The following is a 13,571-nucleotide window of genomic DNA, read 5'->3' as shown; positions in this document are numbered from 1 at the left end:
TTGTCTATAAGACAAATTCTACACCTGTAAGCTTTTTCTCAGTTTTTTGAAAACAAGTTTTAACTAATTTGTGAGTGAATCTCAGTGCTGAGACTAATACAGTCATGTCCATGTTGTACTTTGTAATGAAAAGAGAAGCTTTTAAAAATAGTGATCATGGATGGAAATGCTCAGCTGGGCTCTGTATGGTCAGTGTAGGTGTCTTGTCTATGTGTTCTTTATACAGGGGATTCAAAAACTGAAACTCTTGTTCTTGCTACTTTGGACACTATTTTACAACCTGCTATGTGAAAAGGTTTTTTCCAACTTATTTTGCATAAGATAGTCACATAAGTAAGACTGTGTAAGTGTCTGTGTTAAAGGTGTTAACAAGTCCAATATTAAACTTTGCAGTGTCTTTTCCCCATTTTTTTAGCTGGAGTCTTGTGTGTCAGCTAACCTCCCAGAAAAAGCTGACTGTTCAACTAAACCAACAGAGGTTAAGTAGCTGCAGCTTTCTCTTGTGGGAAAAAATGTCTACTACTGTCTCCTGCCAACTAGCAATAGGCTTCTGACTGCACCTGAAATAGTATATCCTGATTTCTTTTTAAATTCTTTAACAAATTGAGGGCTTATAAATGCCCTTAAGCTTGTCTGCCTGTTCTATCTGTGTAAGCTTGTTTGCTCTTCACTGAAAAAACAGCTCCCACTATTGCTATGAAACCCCCTTAAAGAGCCAGGGGTGCACATGTGCATTTCATCAAAAACAAGCAATGGAAGCAAAGTAGGGGTTTTAAGGCTTCAGTGTTCAATGAACTGTATGTTTGTATTTCTGACTTTAGTGTGTTTTAGTTTCAAAGGTAAAGCATTTCATATGTATACATGAAAGACTAAGAAGGCTGGATTACAATTATAATACTGTTGATATTTTTCCCATTTTAGGACTCATAGACTGGTTTTCCTTTAAAGAACTTAAATTACCTGATGAACAGTTAAATATTCGTTGGTTTGCAGTTTGTCTTGTGGATTTTTTGTTTTCAGTTCAATCAAGTGTTTGGTCTTCTCTGGCTTCCCTTGCCCAGAGAAGTTGCAGAATCGCCATCCTTGGGGAGAGTCAAAGCATGCCCTAAGAAATAGGGTTTAGCTTTGGAGTTGGATGAACTTTAAAGTTGGTCCTGCTTTTAGTGGGTGGAAGGTGAGGTGTTAGACCTGTCTAACAGGTGTTCTAGACCTCTTTCAAAGGGCTTTTCTGATCTAAATCAGGATTCTAATTCAGCTTTCTGAAGGGTTAAAATACAGATGATGTCAAGAAATGCGAGATCCAAGATCCATTTAGGGAGAAGGAGCCTAAAAATATCTATCCTGTAGAATAAATTTCCAGAACAATATGTTTAGAACTCTGACCCCATGTCTTTTCAAGCCTTAAACTAAAAAACCATTATGAGAGTTAAGGACACTAGTTCAAGAGTGTTTGGGTTGCTTCCTTGTTTAGCATTTCCTGTTTACAGCTGCAAGTTATATCTGCATAACTCCTGTATGGCTGCACAGTATAACATGTCTGGCTTGCAAGTATATCTCAGCAGGTGTATTTCTAGGGAATATTTCCAAAAGCTGTTCAATTTTATGGCTAGTGTTGTACTGCATTCAGTTTATCTAAAGGAAAGATAGGTATGAAGTCTGAACAGGATGTCAGTGTGTGATTTATCTAATGTGTCTGATGGTGAAGTTACAGGTTGTCACATTACCTGTCTAACAAACCTGGGGAATGGTAATATGACGCCAGCTTAATAAACTGTGTGACTTTAACTCTTCCAGGTTTTCTTTCCTATGTTGTTTCCAGTGGATTCTTATAATACTTGGAATGTTAATGTGAAACAGGTGTTTTTATCACTTTGGATGTTAGCTTTGTTTACTAGATTTGCATCAAGGATGTGGTGCTTTAGTTTCTGACACATTAGAAAGCATTTGTTTAAACTTTTTGAAGGTTGATTTTTAGTTTATCAGACTTTTAAGTGACATAGTTCAAGCCTACATGAATTTAGTGGACTATTATATACACAAATTCCCTTTCATGTCTTTAACTTTCAGTATTAAATAAGAATTAAGATTATTAAACAAGCCATGAATTTTGCTGTAACTGATTGGTCTGACTTGCTTTTTATGCACTGTCAACATTGGTGGCTGTTGAGAAGTAATCCAGTAAGAATTTTTGTTTTGCAGCTGAAATAAGACTTAAGTTTGCTCTATCTTCACCTGGTGAAGAGCTTAAACATAAACAAACAAACCTAATGTAAGTGTTGCTAAACAAATATCTTTTTTCCTATCCATTCTGTTACAGGCATATAACACCAGAGAAATTCTATGTGGAAGCTTGTGATGATGGAGCGGATGATGTGCTTGCTATTGATAGAGTCTCCACGGAAGTCACTCTTACAGGTATTCTCCTCAACAGTATTTCTCAATACAGGTGTCTCTTGTCTATTATTTTGCTCTAGGCACTCTCAGGAGATCATCAGAACCTTAAATTGATACTGGGAGAATTGTTTTTATATTTAGTTACTGTATTAAAATAGTGCTTTGTATTCTGTCCTGCAAAGAACTTTGAAATGCCTTCTTGCTGTGGGATTGATGCTCTGTGTAACCAGGGTGATAGTGTTTGCCTGTTTTTGGTAAGACTGCATATCACAACAGTAAAAACTGACTCATCCAAGCTAGTTGTGATTGGTGCTACAAGTCCAAGATTAAATATAGGAAGGGTTGAACACTGGGCTTCTGCAGCTTTTGCAGAATTGTCTCAGTGCTGTCTTTTATTTAATACTGAAGCCTGAATTTTTGTAAAGCTTCTAGAAACAAGAACAGTAAAAAAACCCTCACTGTAAACTTAGTTCTGTTGCAAATCTGGATTCAAATGTCAGCGCAAGTAGCCATAAGCATAGTGATGCTGAGGTATTCAATGTCAGTTTTTTAAAGTATGTAAAACTAATGCATTAAAAACAACCAAAGAGCTTGCATTAAATGACAAAACGAAATGAAGGCAGTGGGTGACTTCCCTTTTTTGATACTTCAGGAGTTTATACCTCAGTATTACTAATCTCTAAGCAGATAGAAATGCTGCAGTAATACTAGTATAAGAACAGTTGTTCTCTCTTTTATTAGTTCTCTTGTATACCTTACGTAAGAGCAGTGTGCCAATCCCACTGATCATGCTACAAGACCAAATTTATATTTCAATTTCTCCTTCAAAGTTGTCTCTTCAAAACGGTAAAGATAGCTGTCCGAGGTCTTTTATTAGTCTTCATCTGTTCTTATTACTGGTGTTTTATTAGATGAACCTGCAAGGTGTTTAAAGCAAAGGGAGAATCAAGTGCTATCTTTCTGTTCTGGAAAAATGCCTGACTCTGGGTGATTTGGAGTTGTTTTTTTTGTTTTTAAACTTCTCTTAATATCCCTTCTGCTATTTTGGAAATGTAGGTAGATGAGAGTTTAACATGCTAGGACTTCCAAAGGTATCCAAATATCAATTAGATCTCTTGGTATATTGTTTGGAATACTGTATCCCTTGCCACATCTATTCTGTTGTTGATAGTTTTTCAGAGATAGACCAAAAAGTAAACTAGGTCTTCTGAAATGGAAATAGGCTGAGAGGCTCAGAAGAAGCAGTCAAAAGTGGGAGGCACGAGCGTCTCTGGTTTGTCCTTGATGTCTTGTTGGCTTCAGAACAAAAAGCTTCTGGAAGCTGGCAGGACAATACATTATTGAGGAGTCTACTTGCTATACTATCATGTAAATGAGCTTTAATTTATTCAATTGGATGACTATTTTGATTAAACAACATGAGAAATTGGGTTAAAACACTTCCATGTCCTTCTCCCCTGCCGCCCATCAGGCTTTGAAATTCGGATGCATTGCTGCTTATACTTAATACTCTAGCAAAACTTGGGATTTGACTAAGAAGCTTTGACAAACCCAGTTTAATAGTTTTCTGATATAGTCATGAAAGAAGCAGTCTGAAATTCTGATGGGTTTTTCTTCTGCTTTTCAGTTAAGAAAGATGTTCCCCCATCAGCTGTTACCAGGCCTATATATGGTATTTTGGGAACAATCCGATTGGTAGCAGGTAAGGACAATACAACTTTAAAAGTACTTGGGCAAAATATATTGCTAAAGAAGCTTTAAAGACAAAAGTGGTATTTGCAAATATCTGAGGTTACACTTTCATCAGTATGATGGGCTTTCCTAGTGGCTGCTAGAGGATGGAGGTATTCAAATACAGTTTATCATGAATGCTCATGTACCTTTTAAACCTGTGGCTGCTCTAAAGGTAGGGTTAACTGACAGCTTGTTGAGTTTTAAGGAATGCATTTCAAATGCATGCAAAGAACTTCATCTCCGTACTCTTTATGACTGTTTTAATCTTAGCTGCAGGATTTGATAAAACAGTCAAATATTGGGTCATGAAGTTTGACTTAAATCAGTAATCTTGGTACAAAAATAACAGTGACAGGGTGATAGATGCAGCTGTTCATGTAATGATTGTGTTCCAACTGTCTGACAAAAACAAAGAAACTTCGATATTAAAAGAAAAAGGACAGACTGGAACAATTCTAAATTTTATGGAGCTGTAGCATAAGGTAAGAATAAGCTGTTCTGCTTTTTCTAAGTATCTCAGTGGTGTTCAGATCTAAACAGTCACTGCCACAAATAAACCTGATGCATAAAGTCTAAGCTTCCAGGACATAAGTGTTGCTATTAAAAAGATCTTTTGTGGATAGACTTTATTGGAGTTTGAGACTAATGTAGTCTGAAAAATAACATAAGAAGCATGCATACTGAATAAGCCTCCATGCATAGAAGGGATTTAAGTTCACTCATTGCAGCATTCTCAACTGAAGCAAAGTATCATTGTATTAAATGCAGTAACTTCTGACAGGATCTTAAACTACTGAACTTTCTATGCTCTTGTTCTAAAGAATTGTGGATGTTGCAGAGTGAGCACTGTAATGGACACCTGTGTCTTAAGTACTTGACAAGCCCTGACTGTTAAACTGAACTGCCCCAGAGGGGAATTTTCACAACTTAAAGGCTTGGCAATGACTTTCATTCATCTGACTGAATATTATATAAAATACAGAAATATGTAACTTCTCTTAATAGCCTGTTCTTTTCTCTTTCCACTCCCCAAAGCTTTGTGCAGATTGTTAGTATACAGCTGTCAAACTAAAGATGGTATCAGTTAAAGTAAATGTTTAGCGAAATGTTGTGAGGTAGTTAACTGTAAAACTGGTTCCCTATCTAGCAATGCAGTGTCTTTAACAAGCATAACTATTACTCGACTATTATATATTGGGGGGAAGAGAAATTGCTGAAGTAATTGCTGAAGCTCTGAAACCTAAACAGAATGTTGCATACCCAAACAGGAAAAGATTCATGTCAGATTAAATGTATCTATTTGCGCAGAATCTTTGTGGCATAGTTGTGGATGTAATGTGCTGTTTTTATAAAGTATCTGGATGCTTCTGACATACCAACCAAAAGCAATACTAATAACATGAGGTGCAAACATGCTAGAGCATTCTTAAGTGCTTGGTTATTACACCCAAATAAAAGGTATAACATTACAGCTGTGGAGGTAAAAAAAGCAGGGGTAGTACCTGTGCTTTGACTAACTACATAGACTAGATATCTGATATAATAATTCACCTGTCCATAAAACCTGGTGTGTATGTAGGTACAGTGGTATAATAATATCCAAAATAATGAGTAAACTTACAGCATACAACATGAACTGTTCCTGCTTTGGGATCCATCATTTATGCTTTAGTACAATGCTCTAGTACAAATGCTTCAGTACAAAAATGTACTAGATTTGCAGTTCTGTACTTTAGCATGGCCTGCTCATTGTTTTGCTCTATTGAAGTTCTAAGTAAGCATTTAATGGTTATAAGACATAGATGATGAGACACTTATCCATCAATATCCAATTTAATGAAGTAAACTTTTTGTTCGAAAACAAGATGGCACTGAAATATGATAGGCTTGGGAATAAGGCTATGTTGTGTTTACCAACAAGTGTGAATTAATTGCTTTGAGTGAACTGTTATGATTGTTTTTATACTTTGTTACTTACACATCCGGGAAAAAGCAAACTTCCTGTCTTAAATTATTAAAAGAAACACCCTTCTCTGCTCCTTTTTGAACCTCTTAGGATAAATATTTTTCAGGATAAGATGAGTAGGTTTTTGAATTCTGAAGCATGCTTCCTTTTGTGTATTTGACTTGCTCTGTGCTTTCCAAACCACATTAAAGACCATTGGCCTCTTTCTGGATTTACAAGCCTAAGGTCTTTCAGACTGTCTCTGGTCTGAAGTAAGAGTAGCCAACGCTTTCTTTAATCTTGTCCATTTTTAAAAAATTTATTGAACTTAATGAGTAGCTCAAGATCTGTGAGCAGAGAGAAGTGGGTAACTTAGCAAGTGTGTTTTCTTTCTGTTTCAGCCCCTTACTGTTAAGAACATAAAGTCCTAGATGTAACTTGAAGAAACCTCACTCTTTACTATTAGTTTCATTTTTCTGGTGTGGTTATAGGCTGCTTTTCTTAATGTGTGCATCTGTTTTCTTGCCCTTTCTGATTTACAGGCACGTATCTTATTGTAATAACAAAAAAGAAAAAAGTAGGTGAGATTTTCAGTCATGCAATCTGGAAAGCAACAGACTTTGACATCCTCTCCTACAAAAAGACCATGCTGCATTTAACTGATATTCAGGTAGGTGGATTGAGCGGAGTGTGGGGGAATGTTAGCTTTTGTTAATGTCCATTACCACAATACCTAATTTGGTAAAACTATGGACTTTTTAAAGAAGCTCTTTGAACTATACTCTTTCCTGTGATTTGTTCAGGCTGCTGTAATTGATGTAGTATTTGGGTATAGATTTATATAAATTTATGTCATTCAAGATAACAAACTCACATTGTGCAACTAGAATACCATCCCTAGAGTTTGATCTGCGTATTGTTTGTTTTTTCCCCCCTGTAAGATGGTACAGTTTGGGAGGATGAGGTGGACTGTCTTGCTGTATCTCTGTCCTTGTTCCTAAATCCTGCATCATCTTTTTTCCTCTGAGGACCTTCACAAAGGCTTTGCTTGCCTGGCACACTGCAGAGGTGTTTTAGTGCTGCTTTGTAATAGATCGCACAGGCGCAGCCTATTACAAAGCAGGCTTCATGAGCCGGTCCAGAAAAATCACAGTGCTCTTCCTGTTATGTCATTCTTGCAGCTTTACTATTCTGATAGCCCCTACAAAAAGCTGCCTTGCTGTCATCTAATTATCTGTCTTGCTTAATTTATTGAATTGCTCAATTACATAATTAACCAGCAGGGAAGAATTGATTTTTTTTTTTGGGGAGGGAGAAGATGAAGGCTGTTTAAAATGGATGTGTGTGGATTGATAAAGAGTAGATAACCAATGGAGCTGAAAGGGAATATGATGCCCTTTCAGGAAAGAAAAGAAGTTAACCAACTTGAATCAGAACACAGATTAGTTATCGAGGTAATCTTGACAGTAAATTATATACTTTTGCGTTGCCATCTTGGTTTTTTTTTTGACTGAACGGTTTTCAGGGAAACTAATGGCTTCCTTTTTGCTTGGAAGTCGCTAATATTAGTTTAACATCAGTAGCTGTTTACATCACAGGAATACTGTTCTCTGCTCTCCACTGTTCTTGCAGAATTTGCTTGCAATGTGCTAGCTGTAAGTTATCAGTGAATTGGTATCAAATGTCAATCTCAGGTTACCTTCTTGTATGGTAGTCTCTGGATGATGTCATGTGTTGCTAGAGCACTAGCAAAGTTCATCTCATCACTTCAAAAAGTAGCGGTAGCTTAAGAATAAGATATTTCTATTGGGAATAAATGAGCTCGTCTGTCCTTTTATTCTTTCAACAGTTGCAGGACAACAAAGTATTTCTGTCAATGCTTAGTCATGTCTTGAGCGTGGATGGATTTTACTTCTCAACAACGTACGACCTAACACACACTCTGCAACGGTTAGCCAACACGAGCCCGGAGTTCCAGGAAATGAGCCTCCTAGAGAGGGTAAGGATTTCATTTTGCTTAGTGTCTGGGTCTCAGGCATTGCCCATCAGTTCTGTATGGCTTAAGTTTAGTTTATGCAGCTGGTATTTAAATGATGGCAAAAAAACCCTATCACAAAGTAAAGGAAACTTTACATAAAGCTTAGGATGATGTTGCTGAAATCGGAGGTCCCATTACACTTGAGGTGAAAACTTTTTTCTTTTACAGTGAATTAATATGCTGAATGGTAGCAGATACTGTTAAAGCATTTATGGTCCTCTGTTAAACTAAAATTGGTTTTACTACTTTAACCATTAATTTAAACTAGGGAAACAGATTTACATGTTGCTTAGAGGTAAATCCTTAGAACTAGCAAAAAAGGCACTATGTTGCTAAACCGTGTAACTAGACTATCTCTGATCTTGTCAATGGAGTTGTACTGGGGCAGTTCTCTGGAATAAGAAGCTGACACTGAGGAAAAAGAAGCAACCATGCAAGTGTGCAAAGTACATTGAGTCAGATTACAGTCTGTCTGTTTCATAGGGTGCTTAGAATAAGGGTGGAAATTGCTGGTCTGTAGTGCTTCAGTACACAAGTTTTGTTCAACATTGCGGTGCTTTATTGAAACTGTTAGGGATTGAGGCTGAGCATACTAGTCCACCCCTCCATAAGTCTCATAGCTTGTTAGCAACAGGAAGTTCTAGAAATCTGTTGATGTCAGACTTCTAGATCAGGCAGCTAGAAGCACTCACTGAAGTCTGCTTTAAATGGCTTTTAAAAATTCAAAATAAATGAGTTTGCTTCTGATTTCAATACTGAACACTTTTAATTGCAACGAGAAGGAACTAAGCCAAAAAATGAGAGAAAGCAAGTAATTCCTCTGACCTAGAATCGGTGGGGGGGACCCCAAGTGGAATAAAGGGCACTTGACTTCGAATTCTCTTCCAAGATAACATGGAACAGAACTGTGGGGTTTATGACTGTTGGCCCTAGGATATTGCATTCTGTCTGAACTATGCCTATTCCTTATATTTGAGGCATGAATTTAATATGCTGCTTTTGTCTTAAAGACAGCAGAATCACACAGGCAAATGCAATCTGAGCTTAAAATTCTCTTGTGTTTCTAGGGTTCCAGAATCCTGAGTCTGGTAACTTGCTATACTGCAGCATAAACAAGGTCTAAACTGCCTAGGCACTGAAATACTGAAACCTTGGAAGTCAATAGCACTTTTTCTTTCTTTGAAGAAGTGGCAGTGGAGTCATGAGATGTTGTCTCTTAAGTTACTGAAACTGTCTAAGCTGGGGAAGCAGTACACTTTTTCCAAGATTTAAGAAAAGGAAAAGTCAATTTAAAAATCAGCTTATAGTTGGGCACTATTTTGCATTATCAGATGCTGCTCTGGCAGTACTCTTGCCAAGGAGAGCAGTTTCTGACATTAAAGGATTGGTTTGCCTTAAAATTGTAGCACTTCAGAAGGCTGTTTGAAAGGCAAAGTACAATAAAAAGGTGTCAGGTTCAAGTAAAATCAGATGTTAAATGGTTAAAACAATTTTAATGTAATTTCACACTCATATGGTTACAGTACATTGACTTGACAAAAGGTTGGTGGCAGTTTCAGGCACTTCCAGTTCACCTCTGAGAGAAGCCTGGCCTGTGTTTGGAATGTGGGTGTTTTGGTTTGATATTTGTGTTGGGGTGTTTTTAACAATACTGGTAGAAGGAAACAGCCCCATGTCGTGTTCATCATGTCATGTTCTTTCACTAGTTCAGGATACTGCAAGTAGGCTTTGATCAGTTTATGGTATGTAGTTGTATCATTTTCTATTAGACGAAGGACTGTTCTAACACTGAGCTTGAATTAACCCTCGTCCTCAGTGTCTGCCTGCCTCATCTTAAAGCTGATATTTATGCCACTTCTCTGGAGACTGCACTATGTTCTGCAGCAGATGTCACTTTTGTGACTAATTTGGTAGCTTTCTGGCATGTGCTCAGCGACCTGCTCAAGATACTTTTGAGGTGATTTAGGAATAGGAAATACGCAAAGTTGAAGAGGATCACTTATGCAGTGGAATATAAATACTTTTGTCTTTCAAACTACAAGTATTGTTTAACATACAATTCTCAGAGTTGTTGATTATTGCATACAGGGCTCCTTACACTTTTACCTTCTGCCCACTTTAGGAATGCTACCTTGCTACTATTGTTAAAATTTTGGATAATCTCGTCAAGCCATGTTTACTTAGGGCAAAGACTGGAATGTTCTGAAACTGCAGCTCAGTTGGTAATGGTTCAGTGTGCTTGAAGTGTCAGGCAACACCCTTAAAGATTAGAGAGAGCTGTTCTTTTACCTATTTTTTTATTTATATTTCTAGTTGAGGTTATGAATGGTACTGATGAAAGAAGGGTGTTCCATGTCCATGTACATCTGTTCACCTAAACTTGTCTAATGCATGGATACTATGATATTCCCTTAACGCAGAATTAAACACAACTGACAGTCTCTAAAAGCATGTTGGCTTTTTTCTTTCTACAGGCAGATCCACGGTTTGTATGGAATGGACATCTTCTTAGAGAATTTGCTGCTCAACCAGAGGTAAGTGCTTTGTAATTATTATATTAGAGGATGAGTATACTTTTACTGTAAATAGACAACAGTGTCCTGTAATCTCTTATTTCAGACAGCCAGAATCCAGTATAATGTGGCTATTAATCTTCTAGTTTAGCACAGTGGCAGTCTTCTGCTTTCAAACTTCCAACTTTCTCAATGTCCTCAGCACTACATATAGTAAAGCTGACTCTTTGGAAGTGTCAGCATTTGAAGATACTGTGTGGAGACTGTGCTTATATAAACCAAAGGGGAAGTTACACTGCACAGCACATGCTTCTCAAGGTTTTTAGAAGTTAAGCTACTTATTTATCTTTAGGTATAGGCAAAGTTCAGCGCATCACTTTTTTCTAAAACTGGCTAGCATCTTTTTCGATGAGTGCAGTTTAAACTCTGTTTGTCTAGTGAATAGGTCATAAAGCTGTTAAGAGTAAGACTGACGGTTTAGATTCTTTCACTTTATTTCAAATGAAGATTAGCACAGCATAACCTTTGAATTCACCTGGTCTGCAAATATGAGTGCATGACCATGAGCCACAGCTGTAGTACCTCAATGTCCAGGCTGAGACTTCAGATGTGTGTTAAACTTCTGGAATTTTCTGCACTACAGCACACAACCTTTTCTCTCTATCAGTACTTCTCATTTATTGAAGTGAATGACGCACTGCTGCTATTTCTGTCTCTGTAACCTGTGGAGATGTGCTTTTACATTAGACAGCACTGTTCCAAAAGGCTGGATTGTGCAGTGCTTCTGGAATGTGAAGATATGAATTAGCAGAGGGTTGTTGAGCGTATTCCAGAGGCATACAACTGGGTATATGGTTTGGATAGTGCTAAGCAAACAAAGCTTGGGAAATGAGAGAGAAGCTGTGGTGGGAACAGCAAAGAAAGCCAAGTGTGGCTGGTTGGTGAAAGTATATGTAGGAGGCAAAACCCAGAAGTTGAAAACAAGAGATAACTGATATGTTCGAGGAAGTGTGACTTAATATTGACTACAGGTGGCCTGCTATACTGACAGTTTTTGGTAGTGATATGTGGTATTTCTGACTTCTAGTATTGGAAAATTTTAGTTAAATTTTTTTGAGACCCAGTTATTTAGGAACATCAGGATGGGAAAAACACTGGGACAAGCATTTCAAGTATTAATCACATAGAATTATTCCTTGCTGAAGCCCTGTGTTGCTTACTACTATCTCTGCTTACATACTACTGTGGAGGTACAAATACCATATCAAAAGGTTTTCAGTGTGTACTGCTTTATACCTGGCATGTTTGTAGAAGAGTAAATGCCATGTATAGGAGGACAGAGCAGTATGTTTTTTTTGTCAGGGTCACTTAATTAAGATTAGACTTTCACTTTTTCCTTGCTGCTAATAAGGGTTACATATGTTGCTGTTTTCTTTGAATGTTTTTCTCGGAAAGAATTACTGTACCCTAAACACAGTAAAGGATATAAAGTATAAACTACAAAAAAAAATCCTAGACAAAGCATAGTCACTCGCTTGTCTCTGTTGGCTGCTAGTGTTTAATATTTTTTTAATGTATATTGTGTGTGTGTTTCAGATCCATAGGTTTGCTATGCCTGTGATGCACGGATGTATCCTTTTATGTTGTAAAGCTCAGTGCTGAATATCGTAGTCTCACAGCAGCCACATCAGCAACCATTTTGCTCTGTTAGCTATGTTGGCAACTATAACAGAAAAGTGTCAGAAATAAGCTGTAGTTTTAGATATGAGCATTACATATTGTTTGATAGCCCACTCGTATGTTAATTCACTTGAATATTCTGCTTTTAAGGCTTAATGTATTTAATTTTATGGGCATGACTTGCATACCTGTCTTTCAATGGGATTGAAGGTTAAGATGAACATGGCAAATGCTCTCACATTAGCCTTAGTACTTTTTATCTTGCTACAAGGATACCTTCACTTAGCATTTATTTTGGATTTTAAATAAGGGAGAACGGTTTTGACTTGGAGTGCTTATGGATGTTCCTGTTGATGAATAAGGATAAGGAGCTCTACTGAAGGCTCCTGGGATGCTTCTAGCCAGCTGCTTTTCCTGTACCAACACTTTGGGTAACAGCCTTTTTAGCAAAACAGTCCTGAGTTTATTTTTGAGAAGGGGTGTATGCTGTGAGTAAGCCTACTGCTTTCTGGAGGCAGTGTTCCTCATGCAGTGTGTGGTCAACAATGAGTGTCAGGTGCCTCTGTACTGGCAGTATGAGAAGGACTGGCAAGGCTGGACAGAGCAACTCATGCCACATTCTCCTTAGTTCCTCCATTGCGAAGGCCCCTCAGGTGTGTGTAGGGAACAGCTCCCAGAATGGCTTGATTGTTCTGGTAGGACTGTTAGCAGCTGGCAGATCTCTAGTCCTCCTTTCCTGTGACTTCATTTAATGGAAAAATGTTGTGGGAGTAGGTGGAGAGGCAAGGAAAGATAGCAAAAGGGAACTGTCAGAACAATCCAATCCTTATCCTCCAGGTCCTGGGTGGAAGAGTCTGGGTGGATTGCAATTAGCAGTTGGCAGACTGCAATTAACACCTTCCTCTGTCCTATTTTCGCTACATAAATAACTAGCATAAGTAATGTATGCTTTGCTGTAATTCTAACTGGACACCTTAGAGAACAGAGGGATTCAAAGAAACAGGATTTTTAGTGATGGAAATGCTAGGAAGAGCCTTAAGCAGAACTGTTACAGCACCACTAGCAGTTATTTCAATAAAATCACAGATCTCACCCCCAATATAAACCTAAATGTATTTTGTTCAGCTATCTGACTGGGGCTCTAGTCTTGCAGTGATGAAAAATAATGGTCTTTCTTGGGTAATGGAGTGTTTGATCACCTAAAGCCTAAACTAGTTTAATATTTTCCTTCAAAAAAACCACAACCTTCTAAAGAACAATAAACTAC

The 13,571-nt window shown here is 37.6% G+C and overlaps 1 protein-coding gene across 1 annotated transcript in view; it reads left to right on the top strand.

Annotated features, from left to right (window-relative positions):
- SACM1L (SAC1 like phosphatidylinositide phosphatase) overlaps nt 1-13,571 on the top strand; it is a 32,964-nt gene that overhangs the window by 6,587 nt on the left and 12,806 nt on the right. Inside the window, exons 2-7 of the mRNA XM_075083429.1 lie at nt 2,318-2,415; nt 4,022-4,096; nt 6,616-6,743; nt 7,923-8,072; nt 10,586-10,645; nt 12,221-12,254. Coding sequence (XP_074939530.1) covers nt 2,318-2,415; nt 4,022-4,096; nt 6,616-6,743; nt 7,923-8,072; nt 10,586-10,645; nt 12,221-12,254 — 545 coding nt within the window. The remainder of the gene's footprint in view (nt 1-2,317; nt 2,416-4,021; nt 4,097-6,615; nt 6,744-7,922; nt 8,073-10,585; nt 10,646-12,220; nt 12,255-13,571) is intronic.

The sequence above is a fragment of the Phalacrocorax aristotelis genome, chromosome 2 (genome assembly GCF_949628215.1).
Source record: "Phalacrocorax aristotelis chromosome 2, bGulAri2.1, whole genome shotgun sequence".
Lineage (NCBI taxonomy): Eukaryota > Metazoa > Chordata > Aves > Suliformes > Phalacrocoracidae > Phalacrocorax > Phalacrocorax aristotelis.
Note: the sequence above shows the minus strand (reverse complement) of the source record. Positions and strands in the feature narration are given on the sequence as shown.